This window comes from Phocoena phocoena, chromosome 3 (genome assembly GCF_963924675.1).
Source record: "Phocoena phocoena chromosome 3, mPhoPho1.1, whole genome shotgun sequence".
Classification (NCBI taxonomy): Eukaryota; Metazoa; Chordata; class Mammalia; order Artiodactyla; family Phocoenidae; genus Phocoena; species Phocoena phocoena.
This window is the reverse complement of record NC_089221.1, coordinates 59,558,644-59,578,752: the sequence shown is the minus strand read 5'-3', so window position 1 is coordinate 59,578,752 and position 20,109 is coordinate 59,558,644. Positions and strand designations below refer to the sequence as shown.

The 20,109-nt window shown below is 36.2% G+C and overlaps 1 protein-coding gene across 1 annotated transcript in view; it reads left to right on the top strand.

Annotated features, from left to right (window-relative positions):
- The window catches only part of ANKRD31 (ankyrin repeat domain 31), a 129,834-nt gene that overhangs the window by 64,904 nt on the left and 44,821 nt on the right, over positions 1–20,109 (top strand). Inside the window, 4 exon segments of the mRNA XM_065873656.1 lie at positions 1,723–1,860; positions 9,622–9,764; positions 15,716–15,878; positions 17,979–18,094. Coding sequence (XP_065729728.1) covers positions 1,723–1,860; positions 9,622–9,764; positions 15,716–15,878; positions 17,979–18,094 — 560 coding nt within the window.

Genomic DNA, 20,109 nt, shown 5'->3' with positions numbered 1-20,109 from the left:
TCATTCACTAACTTATAAGATTATTTCATCTATATTTGTCAGATGGTTTTACTGTAATCCACCACTTGAGAATCTCTTAGTCTTACAATATATTGTCATACTTTTGCCTATGACTTCTAATTTGTTATGTTAGAGGAGATAAGATAAACAGTAGAGACAGCAAGAATGTTGAGCGGGGGCAGCACATCTGAATTGTGTCAGATCCCTTAGATACTTCCACTGAACCTTTTTAACACATGGGAAATTAAAGAAGCATAGCCACTAGTTTCTTTGTGTCAGATGCATGAACTGTGTGTGTTTGGCAGCATGGATAGCTGACTATTCTTTGATAGTTCTTGGAGCTAGTTCTGTGTGAACAATAGACTGGACTACTTCAGGTTAAATGTTAAGCACCGAAAAGTTGATTTAGTAAGAAAAAGTTGATATAGTAAGAGGTAGGAATATTAGGCATACTCTTTGAACCTTCCCGCATTGTCCGCCTGTCATGTAAACTAAAGCCCTTCTTATACATACCTCCTGTAGCGGGTTGAATAGTGGCCCCCCAAAACATATGTCCATGTCCTGTTCCCTGGAATCTGTGATACTATCTCATTTAAAGAGTGAACATTACCTTGTTTAGAAAAAGAATCTTTGCAGGTGTAGTTAAGGATCTTGAGATGAGGAGGTTGTCCTGGATTTTCCAAATGGGACCCAAATCTTACAAGTATCCTTATAAAAGAAAAATGGAGAGAGCTTTGAGACACACAGGAAAGGAGAAGATAATGTGAAAAGCCAGGCAAAGGAACAATGTAGCCAAAAGCCAAGGAAGCTAAGGAATGCTGGTATCCATCAGAAGTTGGAGGAAGCAAGGAAGGATTCTTCCTTAGAGCTTCCAGAGAGAGTGCAACCCTGCTGACACCTTGGTTTTGGACTTCTGGCCTCCAGAACTGTGAGATAATGTATATGTGTTGTGTTAAGCACAACACAACCACCCAGTTTGTGGTCATTTGTTACAGCTACCACAGGAAACTAATACATTTCTCTAGCAGCACTGAATCATATTTTAATGTAATTTTTTACATGTCTGTCATTCCACTATACTGTAGGCCACTTGAAGAAGAGATATTGTCTTCTATTTTCTTTATATGATGTTACAAAAAATCTTTTAGTACATCATTTTAGCATAGTTTGGGAAAAAAACTATTCACTGTTTTTAGTTCCAACTCAAGTCTAACTTGTGATGCAAGGAAAAGATTTAAAAATCTTCAGATAATGATATTGTACTACATTTTCTATGAAAGAAAACGAAATACCCAATAGGCCATGGTTTGGTTGTTGGCATCTTTTGTGATCAGAAACACACCCACTGAGATATAAGAATAGTTATAGAAAGAGGATTTTTATAAAATCACAATTTGGTTTAAGAAAATTTTTATCCATTGATAGAGGACTACTGAGAGTGAAGTGAGTGTAGAAATGAAGCAAGTATTATTTGTTTTAATCAAGCATATGATAGAGTGAACAGCTAGAATGAATTTGAAGTAATGTGATCAGATGCTCTATCAATTCTTTATAAGTTATATTTTTAAATAGTAACAGTGATGATATTAATTGAGGTATGTTTCTGTGTAGTACATCCTACTTAGGATGTTCTGAGGAAGTTGCTGTGTATTTTCTAAGATCCTTCATAATAATCAGCACTTGGCAGAAAAGAATACTCAGTTTTGCTTGGCAAATTTACAGAAATGAAAACAGCTGAGATCAATAAGAGGAATGCCAGAGGAGAAAGCCGGCTTCATTTGGCTGCCAGAAGAGGAAACTTGTCTCTGGTGAAAGCTCTGATAGAATCTGGAGCAGCTGTGAATCTAAAAGATAACGCAGGTTTCGATTTTAAATTGTAGTTGTCTTTATAATTTGAACTCACTGATACACACATTTCATCTACCCTCCCCCATTTTGATCCTGGCTGATATATAGCTGCTCACTTTGAAAATCTTTTTGTAATATATTATTATTTAGTTGAATAGTAAGATTTATCTTGGTTCACACCAATTGCTAAAATAACCTTCTCCTTTGAAACAGTTTTTAACATACGTTTGGGAACATTCAGAGGTAGTATACAGAATGGGAAGGGAAAGAAGCTTTATTTAGACCTTTTCCTTGGAGACCTTAATATCATTATCTAATTTTGTAGAGAATACCAAATTTTCCCATTTCCCTGTCCCTTCTTTTCTTTCCTTGTCTATTAATACTATTCCTTTTTTCTCCCATGTCTTGTTTTTATCTTAAACCTCCATTTTTAAATTGGTCTTCTAACATTTTTCTCAAGCACAAAAGAAACTTGTATAAGGAATTCCAGAGGGAAAAAACTCAGACTGATTGATCAAATGTCATTTCAAAGAGAAATGTGACAATACAAGATATAAATAGGAAGGTCAGATGATCTTACTCTATTTTAATATCTGACTTGAAACCATTTGACATGATTAGTATTTACTCTAGTTCCATTATATCTTATGCTCTGTGAGTCTTTTGGCACTTGTATCAACAAATATTTTTGATGTGGTTAATTTGTTTAAAAAAAAGCATACTTTTTTATTGAGGTATACTTGATTTGTTATATTAGTTTCAGGTGTACAACATAGTGATTCAAAGTTGTAATATTGTACAACTATACCTCAGAAAAATTTTTAATTACAAATAAAACTAAAAAACAAACAAAAAACCCCAAAGTTGATAGATTATATTCCACTTAGTTATTGTAAAATATTAGCTATATTCCCTGTGCTACAATATATCCTTGTAGCTTATTTATTTTATACATAGTACTTTGTACCTTTTAATCCCCTATGCCTGTCTTGCCCCTCCCCCCTTCCCTCTCCCTACTGGTAACTACTACTTTATTGTTTATATCCATGAATCTGTTTCTGTTTTGCTGAATTTGCTTGTTTCTTTTATTTTTTAGATTCCACAGGTAAGTGATAACATAGAGTATCTTTCTCTGTCTGACTTATTTCACTAAACATAATACCCTTCAGGTCCATCCATGTTTTTGCACAAGGCAAAATTTCGTTCTTTTTATGCCCAAGTAGAATTCATTGCATACACACACACACACACACACACACACACACACACACCCCACATCTTTATCCTTTCATCTGTTGATGGACACTTAGGTTGCTTATATGTCTTGGCTATTGTAAATAATGTTGCTGTGAACACTGGGGTGCATGTATCTTTTTGAATTAGTGTCTGTTTTCTTCAGAAATATACCCAGCAGTGGAATTGTTGGATCATATGATAGTTCTGTTTTTAGTTTTTTGAAAAACCTCCATACTGTTTTCTACAGTTGCTGCACCAATTTACATGCCCAACAGTGTACAAGGGTTCCCTTTTTTACATATCCTCACCAATATTTGTTATTGGTATTTTTTTTATGATAATCATTCTGAAAGGAGTAGGATAATATCTCATTGTGGCTTTGATTTACATTTTTTTGATGATTAGCAATGTTGAGCATCTTTTCATGTGCCTGTTGGCCATCTGTATGTCTTTGGAAAAATGTCTATTCAGGTCTTCTGCCCATTTTTTGACTGGCATGTTTCTTTTATTGGTTTTGAATTCTATGAGCTGTTTATATATTTTGGATATTAACCCCTTATTGGTCATGTCATTTGCAAATATTTCCTCCCATTCAGTAGATTTTCTTTTCATTTTGTCAGTGGTTTCCTTTGCTGTGCAAAAGCGTTTAAGTTTAACTGGGTCCCATTTGTTTATTTTTTATTTTGATTCCTTTGCCATAGGAGACAGATACAAAACAATGTTGCTATGATTTATGTCAGAGTATGCTGTCTATGTTTTCTTCTAGGAGTTTTATGGTTTCCAGTCTTACATTTAGTTCTTTAGTCCATTTTGAGTTTATGTTTGTATAGATGTGAGAAATGTTCTAATTTCATTCTTCTACATGTAGCTCTTCAGTTTTCCCAGCACCACTTATTGAAGAAACTGTCTTTTCTCCATTGTTTATTCTTGCCTCCTTTGTCATAGATTAATTGACATAAATGTGTGGATTTATTTCTGGGCTGTCTGTCCTGTTCCATTGATCTGTGTGTCTGTGTTTGTGCCAGTTTGAGACTGTTTTGATTACTGTAGCTTTGTAGTATAGTCTGAAGTCAGGGAATGTGATTCCTCCAGCTCTGGTCTTCTTTCTTGAGATTGTTTTGGCTATTCGAGGTCTTTTGTGCTACAGTACAAGTTTTAAAATTATTTGTTCTAGTTCTGTGAAAAATGCCATTGTTATTATGATAGGAACTTCATTGAATCTGTAGATTGCCTTGGGTAGTATGGTCATTTTAACAATATTAATTCTTCTAATCCATGAACACGGTATATCTTGTCTCTCCATCTGGGTGTGTCATCTTCAGTTTTTTTTTTTTTTTTCATCACTGTCTTATAATTTTCTGAGTACAGCTCTTTTACCTCCTTAGGCAGGTTTATCCCCAGGTATTTGTCTTTTTGATGCAGTTGAAAATGAGAAGGTTCCTTAATTTTGCTTTCTGATAATTTGTTGTTAGTGTATAGAAATACAACAGATTTCTGTATGTTAATCTTATATCCTGCAACTTAACTGAATTTATTGATGTGCTCTAGTAGTTTTTTGGTGGTGTCTTTAGGATTTTTCTATGTATAGTACCATGTCATCTGCAAAGAGTGACAGTTTTACTTCTTCCTTTCCAATTTGGATTCCTTTTATTTCTTTTTCTTGTCTCATTGGTGTGGCTAGGCCTTCTAATAATGTGTTGAATAAAAGTGACAAGAGTGGGCATCCCTGTCTTGTTCCTGATATTAGAGAAAATGCTTCCAGCTCTTCACATTGAACATGATTTTAGCTGTGGGCTTATCATATATGGTCTTTATAACATGGAAGTATGTTCCCTCTATACCTGCTTTGTGGAGAGTTTTTTTCAAAATGGATGTTGAACTTTATCCAAAGCTTTTTCTGCATCTGTGGAGATGATCATATGATTTTTATTCCTCAATTTGTTAATGTGATGTGTCACATTGAATGATTTGTGGATATTGAGTCATCCTTGCATCCCTGGGATAAATCCCACTTAATCATGGTGTATGATGTTTTTAATGTATTGTTGGATTCTGTTTGCTAATATTTTGTTGAAGATTTCTGCATCTATGTTCATCAGTGATAATGGCCTGTAATTTTCTTCTTTTGTGTGATATCTTTCTCTGGTGTCAGGGAGATGCTGGTCTTGTAGAATGAGTTTGGAATTGTTTCTTCCTCTGCAATTTTTGGAATAGTTTGAGCAGGATCGGTGTTAATTCTTCCCTAAATATTTGGTAGATTTCACCTGTGAAGCCATCTGGACTTTGGTTCGTTTGGGGTTTTTCATTACTGATTCAGTTTCATTACTGGTAATTTATCTGTTCCTATTTTCTATTTCTTCCTGATTCAGTCTTAGGAGACTGTACATTTCTAGGAATTTGTCCATTTCTTGTAGGTTGTCCTTTTTATTGGCATATAGTTGTTTGTAGTAATCTTTTAGGATCCTTTGTATTTCTGTGGTGTCCATTGTAACTTCTTTTACATTTCTGATTTTATTGATTTGGGCCCTCTCTCTTTTTTTGTTGGTGAGTCTGGCCAAAGTGTTGTCAATTTTGTTTATCTTTTCAAAGAACCAACTCTTAGTTTCATTGATCTTTTCTATTTTTTTAGCCTCTATTTAATTTATTTCTGCTGTGATCTTTAAGATTCTTTCCTTCTACTAACTTGCAGGTTTTTTGTTCTTTTTCTCTAGTTCTTTGGGTGTAAGTTTAGATTGTTTATTTGAGATTTTTCTTGTTTCCTGAGGTAATCTTTTTTTTAACATCTTTATTGGAGTTTAATTGCTTTACAGTGGTGTGTTAGTTTCTGCTGTATAACAAAGTGCATCAGCTATACATAAACATATATCCCCATATCTCCTCCTTCTTGCCTCTCCCTCCCACCCTCCCTATCTCAACCCTCTAGGTGGACACAAAGCACTGAGCTGATCTCCCTGTGCTATGCAGCTGCTTCCCATTAGCTATATATTTTACATTTGGTAGTGTATATATGTCCATGCCACTCTCTCACTTGGTCCCAGCTTACCCTTCCCCCTCCCCATGTCCTCAAGTCCATTCTCTACGTCTGTGTCTTTATTCCTGTCCTGCCCCTAGGTTCTTCAGAACCCTTTTTTTTTTTTTTTTTAGATTCCATATATATGTGTTAGCGTATGGTATTTGTTTTCCTGTTTCTGACTTACTTCACTCCTAAGGAAATCTTGTATCACTATAAACTTCTCTCTTAGAACTGCTGTTCCTGCATCCCATAGATTTTGGATCATTGTGTTCTCATTTTAATTTGTCTCTAGGTATTTGTTGTTTTTTCCTTTGATTTCTTCAATGATCTGTTGGTTGTTTAGTAGTATGTTGTTTAACTTCCATGTGTTTGTGTTTTTTGCAGTTTTGTTCTTGTAGTTGATTTCTGGTCTCATAGTGTTGTGGTCAGAAAAGATGCTCAACATGATTTCAGTTTTCTTATATTTACCAGTTCTTGTTTTGTGGCCTAGCATGTGACCTATCCTGGAGACTGTTCCTTATGCACTTGAAAAGAATGTGTATTCTGATGCTTTTGGATGGAATGTTTTATATATATCAATTAAGTTCATCTGGTATAATGTGTCATTTAAGGCCAGTTTTTCTGTATTGATTTTCTGTCTGGATGATCTGTCCATTGATGAAAGTGGGGTGTTAAAGTCCCCTACTGTGTTACTGTCAATTTCTCCCTTTATGTCTGTTAATATTTGCTTTATGTATTTAGGTGGCCCTATATTGGGTGCAAATATATTTAAAATCGTTATACCTTCTTCTTGGATTGATTCCTTGATCATTATGTAATGTCCTTCTTTGTCTCTTGTAACAGTTTTTGTTTTAATGTCTATTTTGTCTGTTACAGATATTGTTACCCCAGTTTGCTTTTTGTTTCCATTTTCATGGAATACCTTTTTTCATCCCCTCACTTTCAGTCTGTGTGTGTCTTTAGATCTCAAGTGAGTCTCTTGTAGGTAGCATATATATGGGTCTTGTTCTTGTATCCATTCAGCCACTCTGTGTCTTTTGATTGGAGCATTTAGTCCATTTACATTTAAAGTAATTGTTGATATATATGTACTTATTGCCATTGTATTCATGGTTTGGGAGTTGTTTTTGTAATTCTTTTTTATTCCTTTCTTCTTTTGTTCTCTTCTCTTGTGATTTTATGATTATCTTTAATGTTATGTTTGGTTTCCATTCTCTTTTTTGCATGTGGCTCTATTATAGATTTTTGATTTGTGGTTACCATGAGTTTTATTTATATATGTGTGTGTATATATATATGATTATTTTAACTTGCTGATCTCTTAATTTCAGATGCATTTTAACAACCCTGCATTTTTACTCTCCTCACCTCACAATTACTGTTTTCAACATCGTATTTTTCATGTATTTGTTTTGTGTATTCCTTAACTGCTTATTGTGGATATAGATGATTTTACTACTTTTGTCTTTTAACCTTCCTAATAGTTTTGTACCCAGTTGACTTACTACCTTTACTGTATATTTGCCTTTACTGATGAACTTTTTATTTTGTGATATTCATGTTTCCAGTTATGGCCTTTTCCTTTTTGCTTAGAGGAGTCCCTTTAACATTCACATAAAGCTGGTTTGCTGGTGCTGAACTCTTAGCTCTTGCTTGTCTGTACAACTCTTGATATCATCATCAAATTTGAATAAGAGCCTGGCTGGGTAGAGTATTTTTTGTTGTACATTTTTCCCTTTCATCACTTTAAATATATGCTGCCAGTACCTTCTGACCTGCATAGTTCTGTTGCAAAGTCAGCTGAAAGCCTTATAGAAGTTCCCTTGTATATACGTTATTTGTTGCTTTTCCCTTCCTGCTCTTAATATTTTATTTTTCCATTTAAATCACAGTGTATCTTAATGTGGTCCTCTTTATGTTGATCCTGTTTGGGGCTGTCTGTGCTTCCTGGACCTGGATATCTCTTTCCTTTCCCAGATTAGGGGAGTTTTCAGATTATTATGTTTTAAATTATGCTTTCCGTCCCTTTCTCTCTCTTCGTCTTCTGGGACTCCTATAATGAAAATGTTGGTACACTTGATATTGTCCCAGAGAGCTCTTAAACTGTCCTCACTTCTTGATTTCCACTACCCTGTCTTCCAGCTTGCTGATTCGTTCCTATATATATCATTAAGTGTACTGTTAATTCCTTTTAGTGTATTTTTCATTTCAGTTATTGTATTCTTCATCTGTTTGGTTGTTCTTTATGTTTTCTAACTCTTTGTTAAAAACTTCTAACTTCTCTGTTCATCCAGTCTTCTCCAAAGTTCTTTTGTTATCCTTACAGTAATTACCTTGAACTCTTTCTCAGGTAGATTTCCTATCTCCACTTAGTTCTTCTGAGGTTTTATCTTGTTCCTTTGTTTTGAACATGTTCCTGTGTTGCCTCATTTTGCTTAACTAGTTATTTCTATGTATCTGGTAGGCTTGTTACATATCCCATCCTTGGAGAAGTAGCCTTTTATAGGAAATGTCTTAAGCTTCCAGGAGTTCACTCCCCTCTGATCACTAGAACTGTATGTTCTAGGGGTGCCCCCTAAGTGGGCTGCATGGGTCTTTCTGTTGTGGCAGGCTGACTACTGTGTGTGGTCTCGTAGGCTTGGCTGGCCCCCAGTACAGTTGGTTGCCAGGCCCTGCTTTGTGTGGAGGCTGCTGGCCCCTGGTTGGTGGGGCTAGGTCACAAGGTGGCTGGCTGCTAAACCCCAGGGGACCCCAGGGCTAGTGCTGGCTCACTGATGGGCAGAGTCTGGGTATAGGAGATCCCAGGGCTGGTGCCCATTTGCCAGTGGGTGAAGCTAGTTCTTGGGACCAGTGCCAGCCCACTGGCGAGCAGAGCCAGGTCCTGGCGTCTGGCTTCAAGACCCAGGGGTCCCAGAGCTTGTGTTGGACTGCTGGTGAGTGGGGCCAGTTCCTGATACAGGTGGCTGTGGGGTTCAGTGTGTCCTAAAGTTTGTGTTGGCCTACTGCTAGGCAGAGCTTGGACCCAGCTGGTCCTAGGGTTGGTGCTGGCCTGCCTGTGGGTAGGCTGACTCCTGCCACAGCAGGCTGTGGCGCTGTAGTTGTCCTGGGGCTGGTATCCACCCAGTGTGGGTGAGGCTGTTCCCAAGGCTAAAGCAGCCTTGCTGGTGCACAGACCTGGGGCCTAAGGATTTCTCGGCTGGTGCCTGCCCACTGGTGGGTGGAACTGGGTGCCAGGGTCTCTGGCTACAGGGCCCTGTGCATCCTGGGTCTAGAATTTGTGCACTGGTGGGCGGGTCTGGATCCTGGGCCCTCTGGTGGACAGGCCCATGTCCAGGGGCAGCTCTGGGCTCAGGGATCTTTAGGTAGCCTGTTTTCAATATTATTTCTTGTCCAGTACTTAGTACATACATTTGAATCAATAAAGTTAATAATTCCATTAGTGCAAATAAACTTAATAATGAATATACTACTTGAATACTGATTTGTAAGCAGCTTGTTTTGTTTTTTCTTTTTTCCCTTTTTAGGTTGGACACCACTTCATGAGGCAGCTAGTACGGGATGTAATGATATAATTGTAGAGTTGTTAAAAGCTAGTGCTAATGTTAATTGTGAAAATGTAGATGGAATTCTGCCCTTACATGGTGCTGTTGCAAACAACCATTTAAAGGTATAGTGCACATCAGATTAGGTTCCTATTTCTTTTTCTTTAAAAAGTGAGTGAAGACAGTGAAGATATTTTAAATTGTGAACTGAAGTGATTCCTTAAAACAAATAATTTTTAAAAACTGCTTAAAAGTACAAATGAATATGATATTACATATAGATTAGAAAACCAGTGTATTTCCTAATGAATCATTTTTCCATTGTCTCTTCATCATGTAATTCATGTAAGTGAGAATAAAATGAAAGGGCTAGAAGTAAACACAGCCTATTAATATAATACATTCCAATTTTAATTGCGTTAAATGCTTTGCTGTTGTGTATAAAAGAGTCTATATAGTGATGATATATGTGACAGCCAGATGTTTTTTAAACTCGAAATTTCTCAGTGGGTTTGAAGTTTCAAAGAAATGGGTAAAAGCTCAAGTTGCTTGTTTCCTTGGGGGTTCTTGTATTTTTTTTTCTCCTTTTTTTTTTTTAATCAGATAGCTATGGTAAAAATATCACAAGAGAAGATCACCAGGGTAATTATTTCAGTAACACTCAATTTCAAGTCTAGACTTTAAAATTCTCCAGATTTTTAAACTCATCTTTTTTGTTCAACAAACCTTAGAAGATTTGTCAGTAGGCAATATAGACTTCAGGAATAATTATTGGCTTTGAAAAATAGTTAAGGAAACTACCAGCAACAACAACAATATAAAACCAAGGTTCATACAAAAAATTCCTTGGATCTCTCACTAAAACTACTTTATCTGTCTCTAGGTATTTTTAATAGCCTGGTAATTTTATTTAATTTTTTGAAAATATATCCCCACTGTTTTCAGTCTAAATATAGTCATGTGAAAGAATAGTATTGAATTTATGATTTGCAGAGATAAGAGAGATAAACTAATGATTAAGAATAATACCAAATGGGTGGGCTAATGTCCAGGGAGGCTTCTTTTGATCAAAGAAGCTCTTTGATCTTTAAGATATTTAAATTAGAAAAGAATTGACAAAGTCTCAAAGTTATGTGGTCATGCAATGGAAGAAAGCAAACAGGAAGAGTCATTGAAGTGATGAACTTACTGGTTATATGTACAGGGAAAAGGTTACTTAAAGTGAAACCACTTAAATAAGGGCCAAAATTTCATAGTAGGAAAATCAGGATTTTAGACATTATCCTGAAAAATGCAATATAAACAAAATAAGGGGTTTCCCAATACCACCACCCCTATACTTGGAAATTTGTTAGAAGGTGTTACAGAGCTCAGCATATGATTGTATTCATAGCTAAGATTTATTACAGCAGTATAGTAAGGGTACACAGGGGGATCATCAGAGAAAAAGGTGGAGTCTGGAGGTATCCATGTGCAGGCTGTACTATGCACTCTTCCTTATGAGAGGTCACATACAGTTTGCTTTTCCCTCAGCAGTGAAAATGTAGCAACGTAAGTGCAATGTTTCTGTCCAGGGAAGCTCATTAGAAACTCAGTGCTCAAGATTTATATTGAGGGCTGGTCATGTAGGCACCCTCTGCCTAGCACATAGCAAGATTCCAGACTCCCAGAAGCATAAATGAACCACATTGCTGTGTAGACAGTTTAAGCACAGAGAGCCACTCTTATCAATTATGGACAGTTTTATATCAGTGTAGGGCACTGTTTACCAGCCAAGTTCACAGATGCCAGCTACAGACCAACCTAGCAAGCAGCCTTCCTAGATAGCAGTTTTATACCTGCTATGTTAACTCCTTTCTAAATAGTATTATATTTAGTTTCTAATTGAAATACATACTGATTTCTGGAACAGCAAAAACAGAATAATGTATGCTTCCTTGGCCTAGCTTTTCTGGCAAAATAGTATGACAGCACATAGGACATCCTTTATCTCACAGTTGGTTTTTTGCATCATGACCTCAGGGAAGGTCTCTTTTTCAAAAATTTTGAGAGGTACCACAAGTTTTCCCTAGGTCCTGTATTAATCCATTCATATTCAAAAGTTTTCTTTTTTTTAGGTTAACAGTTTTACCTCTAAGTTTCTCATTTATCAGTTGCTTCACAGGTGCTTCAAGCATTTCTACAATATTATTATTACTATTATTATTTTTTTTGCTGTACGTGGGCCTCTCACTGTTGTGGCCTCTCCCGTTGCGGAGCACAGGCTCCGGACGCGCAGGCTCAGCGGCCATGGCTCACAGGCCTAGCTGCTCCGCGGCATGTGGGATCTTCCCGGACTGGGGCGCGAACCCGCGTCCCCTGCATCGGCAGGTGGACTCTCAACCACTGCGCCACCAGGGAAGCCCTACAATATTATTTTAATATATGACTTCAGGAAATCCTACATCTTTACATTTTGGCTTTGTAATCAATTTGTAGTGTATTTCCATTTTATTGTTGGCTATTTACAATATCAGGGACCAGTAGTAAATTGACCAAAACTCAAGAGAAATATGTTGACTTGATGGATGGAAAAAAATGCCACGTTATTGAACAGGGAGGGATGTTTGATTAGATCAAATTTTGTAAGTAGCCTTCATAAGTGAGAATTTTCCTAGTTTGAAGACTGTAGCTTCCCTCATAGAAATTTGGTAACTTCAAGGGTTAGAGAAAATGATAACTCAGATGTAGCGGGTCTTCTGTAAAGTAAATGCCAAGAACTGAAAATTCACCACAGGAAATAGCAGAAAGGGAGCTTGACAAAACACCGAACTGGATTTTAGAGAACTTGAGTTCTCGGCCTAGTTCTGCTGCTTGAGAAAGTTAAAGATATCTTTACCCCTGAAATAAGGAATTTGATCTAGAGCTGTACTGTCCTATACTGTAGCCACTAACCACATGTGGCTATTTAAATTTAAATTACTTAAAATTAATTAAATTAAAAAATTCAATTCTTGGACTTCCCTGGTGGTCCAGTGGTTAAGACTTCACCTTCCAATGTAGGGGTTGCAGGGTTTGATCCCTGGTCGGGGAGCTAAGATCCCACATGCCTTGTGGCCAAAAATCCAAAACATAAAGCAGAAGCAATATTGTAACAAATTCAATAAAGACTTTTAAAATGGTCCGCATCAAAAAAAATAAATCTTAAAAAGAAAATTCAGGGACTTCTCTGGCGGTCCAGTGGGTTAAGATTCTGCCCTCCCAGTGCAGGGGGCCTGGGTTTGATTCCTTGTCAGGGAACTAGATCCCGCATGCATGCCACAACTAAGAGTTTGCATGCCGCAGCTAAGAGTCCTCATGCCACAACTAAAAGATCCCGCACGCTGCAATGAAGGTCCAGCCCGCTGCAACAAAGAATCCTAGTGCCGCAACTAAGACCTAGAGCAGCCAAAATAAATAAATAAATAAAATTTGGGGGGAAAGTTTCAATTCTTCAGTTGCATTAGCCACATTTGAAGTACTCAATAGCTACATGTGGCAGTGGCTCCCATATTAGACAGTATAGATTAGAACATTTCCATCATAACAGAAAACTCTGTTGAACAGCTCTGGTCTAGAGCAAGGATTGGTAAATATTTCCTACAGAGGGCTAATCAACAGTTTAGGTTTTCCGGGCCACACGGTCTCTATTGCAACTACTCAACTGCTGTTCTAGTGCAAAAGCAACCCTAGACAACATGTAAATGAGTGGGTTTGCCTGTGTGCCAATACAACTTAATTTACAAAGTCAGGCAGCAGACTGGATTTAGCCCATGGGCCATAGTTTGCTATTGCTTGATCTAGAGAATTACTGACATTCTTTTACCTAAGTGGTGATAAAGACAAAGTTTGCTTTTGGAATAACCTTCCACATCTCTGTTGCCTTTACTTTAAGGAGAAATATTCTATTTAAAAAGAAGGAGGTAGTATTTTTAATGATATTTTAATTCCTTTGATACTGATATATTGCCAGCATCTTTCTTCATATCTTCATTAACTTTCCCTCCATGTGACAGTTCTTCTATCATTGACTCATTTTATTTCTGACTCACTTTCTCCCCTTTTGTCCCTATTTCTTTATTTTGAGGTAGGATATTGATAGATGATCTAGAAAGATTAATAAGGGGGAGCAAGAAAGGTAAATATATGGTACTGTAGACCTACTAAATATCAATTCTATAACACCCTGTATATTTAATTCCTAATTTTCTCTCTGGCATGACTACATGCAAAGTTATTCAACATCTTATTTTCTTTTTCAACTTTCAATTAAAAAAAATCTTAATTTATTTTTTAAGTTATCTTCCAAGATGGTCATGTATTCTACATTGTAAAATGTGGAGAATAAAAAGATAAGGAAAAGAAGAATAAGAGATTTTTTTAAAAGATAAAATGTGGGGGGGAATGGGTACCCACTTTTGGGATAGCAGGGATAAGATATTTCCTCCCACCTTAAAAACTAGAAAAGTGAGCAAAATATATGAAATAACGGTTTTGAGACATTAGACAACATGCAGCAGAGGGCAGTGATCCCCGACAGGATGGAAACATGAGACGAACCGTATGATTGCCCCACCTCATGGACTAGGAGGAGTTTTCAGGCAGAAGCCTAGGGAGGAAGAAAGCAAATAGCCTTATGATCTCAATGAGTTGAGAAGGTTGTTTGGAGTTTTAAACTCCAACAGCTGAAATTTATGGGGCAAAATACCAGACAGAATATATCTGCACAGAGAGAATTCTCCAGAGATTTAAAGGGGAATCCCCTCAATTCCTTGGCTGATCTACAGATGTGGGTAAGGAAACTACATGAGGTTAAGCAAAGAGCCAGCAGGCTGGAGATTACACAGGGCTAAATAGGGGAGTGTTGTCCTTAAGCCCCACCATGTGCCAAATACTTTACACGGGTTCACATTTAAGCCTCATAGGTGAGAGAAATGAGGTTCTGATGGTAAATAACTTGCCCAAGGACATAGATAGTAAGTAGCAGGAGTGAGTTTTGTATGCTTGACTTTAAAACAAATAGGCTGATAGAACAAATAAGGAGCTATCCTTATTACTTCTACTGGCCCATTTGCTCCTAAGTTTTTCTGCTTTTCCATACCTGGACACAAGTTGAAAGAGAAAAGCTACTAGCACATATGCATATCTTTACTTTAACAAAATACTAACCATTTTTCCTAAACAAAAGATTTTTCAGTGGTTTAAGTCATTTGCCTTGTGCAGATAGAATCACTGATTGTTTTTTACTAGTTGACTTATACTGTCAACTAATTAGTGACAATCTTTAACTTTGATGACTTATAAACTTACTTCTAATACACAACTTTGAGTTATTCAAATTTTTTAAACACAAATTTGAGTTATTTGAGTTATTCAGGGAAGCATTATTTATATTAGAAACTTTTGCCCCCAAAATGTCACAACATTTATCTTTGACCTCAGTTTTCTCTTCTTTAAAAGGTGGGGTTGGAGTAGATTATTTCTGTTTCTTTTTAATCTTATTAACATTCTGTGAATATGTCATCTATTTAGGAAACATTTGCATAGAAAATATTAGAATGGACATTAGGTTCCCAGGCTAGCTTATAAAACCTCCCAAACAAGTAACATACCTGAAATATAGTTCAAATGAAACTTTATTCAACTATGTCTGATGGCAATTTATAATACAGTGTATAATTTAATATAATCCTGAAATGATCCCTCCTCCCTTCTCCACCCTATCTTCCAGCAATTTAGGGGAGGACAAAGGGCTGTGTTAAAGAGATAGAGTAAATCCTTTTGCACATCAGTCTCCCAAAGTCTGCCTCTTCAGCCATGAAGGCAGCATATCTGGTACTTTCATGTCATGGTGTTTGGTTCTTCTGTGAGGACAGATCAGGCCAAATCAGTGGAGCAGTTTACAGTTGTCATATCAAATTTAATCAAGATTTTCTTGGTCAGAGTTCCAAAACTTTTTTTGATAACTTTTAATACTTGATAGTGGTGTCTTGTAATGCAAGCAGGAATTATTGATCTTAGGTGTCTGTAGAGATAACTTTGGAAAAATACCTTTTAGGCAGCTGAGATTCTACTACAACATGGAGCAAACCCTAATCAAAAGGATCAAAAGCAGAAGACTGCTTTGGATGAAGCAGATGATAAAAACATGAAAGAACTGCTAAAATCTTATGGTGCTATTGAGACTGACAATAGAGATGAGAGTAATGCTGTAGTCACTGGTATGTATGTCAGTGGTGCTTGCTATTTTATAAGGGTGTGTACCTCTGCTTAGAAAAAGAAAATCTTAAGATTTGTGTAAATTATTTCATAACTAGGAATAAATGTTTTGTATGTTTATTAAACTCTTGAAAAGCATAATTTATTTTTAGAAATAACATTTCCAAACTTGGTTTAATTTATAGATTATATGGTCCTGTTGTATTGGGATTATATGTTGAAACAAAACATATCATTCATTAAACAAACATTAATCTCTCATAACATTGGATCTGAGATAGAGATGTCACTGAAACTATGCAGATTGGTTTACTTGTAGTGGGGCTGGAAAAGAATGACATTATACTAAAGTCTTTGAAACTAATATTCCATTACTTCAAAATTTGTAATGATGCCAACTTTTCAAGACAAACTTTCTAATGCTAGAATATGAATTTGTTAAGCAAATATATTATGCTTATATATGTATGTGAGTGTATGTGTAATATATTACAATGGAAAGAATATTTCAAGGGAATATATAGGTAACATTTTGTGAACCATTTTTAGCAGTAGTTTGCACTTAAATAATATAATGAGTTATCTATAAGAAATAAGCATTTGATCCTGCCATTTGTGGCAACATGGGTGAACCTGGAGGATGTTATGCTAAGTGAAATAAGCATAGAAAGACACAGAAAGGCAAACTCTTTATGATGTCACTTATATGTGGAACCTAAAAAAGTCAAGCTTAAAGAACCAGGTAGGTAGTTGAATGGTGGTTGCCAAGGGCTTGGGAGAGGGGGTGATGGGGGGGAGATAGGAAAATGTTTGTCAAAGAATACAAACTTTCACTTGTAAGATGAATTACTTCTGGGGAGCTTATATATAAGATGATGATTATAGTTTATAATAATAAATTGTATACTTAAAATTTGCCAGGAGAGTAAATCTTAAATGTTCTCACCAACACACACACGGTAACAATGTCAGGTGATGGATGTGTTAAAAAAAAAAAAAAAAAGAAAGAAGCATTTAGTGAACACTAATTGAGAAAACGTACATTTGTTGAGCACCTGCTATACAAACCAGGCACTTGCCCAAGAAGAGCTTCCAGTCTTGTGAGGAGATAACCAGAAAACAGGCAGTTAAACACAACTTTGGGAATGTTGAGGAGAGAGAATTGTTCTTCCTTTTCCTTCATGCTTGAGCCTTGACTCATAGAAGAAGAAAGCCGGGAACTTATCTGTCCTCTCTATGAGGGAGAATATTAGGAAGAGAAACCCCGTTACTCACTTTTCCCCCAGCCTACCACAGTCCTTACCAACTGTTTGTTTTCAAGGGAGGAATCATTATTACTGATACGATTGGTGAGAGGCAAGGATAATCATTGTGTCCTATTTTACTAGTGAGCTAGATCACATGTAGGTCAAAGTCAAGAGACTGATACACAAATCTTCTTTTCTTTGCCTGCTACCATATGCTAAGTCCATAGGGTCAGGGACTTTCTTAGAGCCCCAGGCATGTCTCTTTCCCTCTTCAAAGCCATATTTGGAGTTATTGGGTACTCTTGTTAAAAAGTGCTGTATCTATTCCCACTTTTCTGTTGTTTCTTGTATATACCTTTCCTTCATCAGGTTCCCCAGCAGAATGAGGGGTATAGGGTACCCATATATGGAGAAACAGAATCCAAAATGGGAGAAGGTTCAGAGAGAATTTTACGGAGACAGTGAATTATAGTCATAGTATTTAAGAGCATGGACTTGAAGTCAGATCTGGTTTCAGTACTAGCTATGTAACTTTAGGCAACTTCTTGAATCCCTCTAAGCTTCATGTTCCTCTTCTGTAAAATAGATGTAATTAATTACCTACCTCATGGGCTCATATGAAGATTAAATAAGATGATTCAGGAAAAGAATTCGATGTCCAGCATGTGATAAGTATTCAGCAAATGTTAGCTGTAGTTAGTCAATTGATAATAAATAATGAGGTGCTGACCAGCATTAAGATATCATAGTAATTATAGACTTACTTTATCCTTCCCATTCCTGTCACCATTACAATTGATAAAATGATGCTAAATTTTTACACATTCTTATATTTTCTAATTTTATGTTTTAAAGTAAAAATTCCTGCTATCCAGGCAAAAAGACATAAACAGTGTTTTTGTGATGACTGCAAAACTGTTGATACACGTTCTATTTCACACCAAGAAAAAACAAAAGAAAACCTCGCCATGGTGAGTGAAGTTGAAATCCTTTTGTTCTTCAGCCTAGAAAATGCCATTCTTTGGGCCAGCCAGCCATTGGCTGTTGGCAGCACTCTTTCCATTTTAAGGACATACAGGTTGAAAATGTTTTTTGTCATAAGAAAATAATATAGCATAATTGAACAGAATGAACCAAGAAAATATGGTATATAGTTAACTCTCCATTATCTGCATTGAACACAGAATTATAGTTTAGCTGCTATCCTTTACACCTAGATTGCGTTTTTTGGCTACTTCTTATCCGACAGACAGTGCCACTGTCATAGCGTGTCTTCACCCACCTACTTCCAAAAAGTATCTAAGATACATACTAGGTAGAAAAGACCCTGGAACCCAGACAGAGAAGAGAAAAGAAACCTGGTTTAACCAACGTGGATCCCACATGGTTTATAGTGACAGTGTTTGCTATATGTGAAATCCCTCATGTAAACGTATATTTTTGAAAAAAAAAACCCATAGTAGTCGTACATATATAAATATATAAAATGGATATTCTTAGTTTAATTAAAACATACAGCTTACTAGACACTAACTTCTTAAGCAAAGTAGCATCCTCAATGAAATATTTTGAATAAGACTATGTATGTTGATTAGATTTCCCTTACATATTTTTTGTTAGTGTAGAGGGGAAAATATTATTCATTGAACCTAAACTATGGTTAATCAACTGTTTTATACCTTAAATATTTTGAATGGTATTCAGACTAAATTGTATTTGCCTCAGCATTTAAAAAATATTTTACATTGTTCCTGGTATCTCTTGTAATGAATGAAAAGTTAATTGTCAATCTAATTGTCATTCCCTTGTAGGTAATGTCTTTTAAGCTTACAGTTTTTAAGATTTTTCTTTTATATTCTGCAGTTTCACTAGGTTATGTCTAAATGTGGTTGTGTTTTTAATTAATTATTCTAAGGACTAGGCATGCTCCTTTAATCTGAAGACACATTTCTCATTTGTATATTGGAAACTCTCAGCCCTTATATCTTTGAATATTACCTCTGTCCCATTCTCAGTATCTCCTTTTATGGAACTCATATTTAGATGGCTGTTAGACCAGTCTCCATATGTCTTTTTCATATTCTCCATCTCTTTAACTCTCTGCACTATATTCTGGGCAATAGCCTTTGATCACTGATTTTCTACCCAAAGCCTTGGGTGGGTGTCAAGTAGAATTTTTTCTAATCCTTATTTAAGCTAAAGGACACCCACTTAAGGTCACTAGCTTCATGAGGGGACTCCATTCTAACTCCTTCTTCATGTGGCCCTGAGGCCTTATCTTCTGTTCCTTTGTAGGACCCTAATCCCTAATATCTATGTTTGTTCCAGATCCCTCATGGGCTGCTACTAACTTCATTTTATTTCTCTTTCTTTTTCCAATCTTAGCTGGGGACAGGTGGTTAAAGTTTATTGTATTTTGTCTAATGTGTTTTTCCAACTGTTTGGAGTAGACTGGAGTCCTTCTGTATCAGCTCAGTTCACCATATTGACCATTAGTATCTTTAAGGTATATTTTCATGTAAAGATTAAAACATTATGGAAAAATCACCCTATTGTTATTAACTATATGGGTATTTGCTTCAGGAATAATGTATATCATTTTAGATGCTGAGCCACAGAGGAATATAGTGGAGATACAGGAGTTTAATGAAAACCAACTTTAAAAAAAAGAAAAAGAAACTTAAATATGCAGACATTAAAATCATCAAGGGTTTGTCTTTTGTAAATGTAAAATTGTTTTTGAATGTTGAAATTTCCAAACCAAATTGAGGATGGGAGGGGGGGCGACTCTATGGCCAGATGCAAAGGAAATGAGATGATTTTAGTTTGGTGCTACCTTCTAACACCTTCAGATCACAGCATGTGTAGGCAGCCTCCTTCTCTACCTCCATATAGAATGAGTACAGAAGTAATAAAAAATAATAATGATAATAGTTTGCATTCACCGAGTATTTATTATATGGTAAGCTCTCCTCTAAGTGCTTTA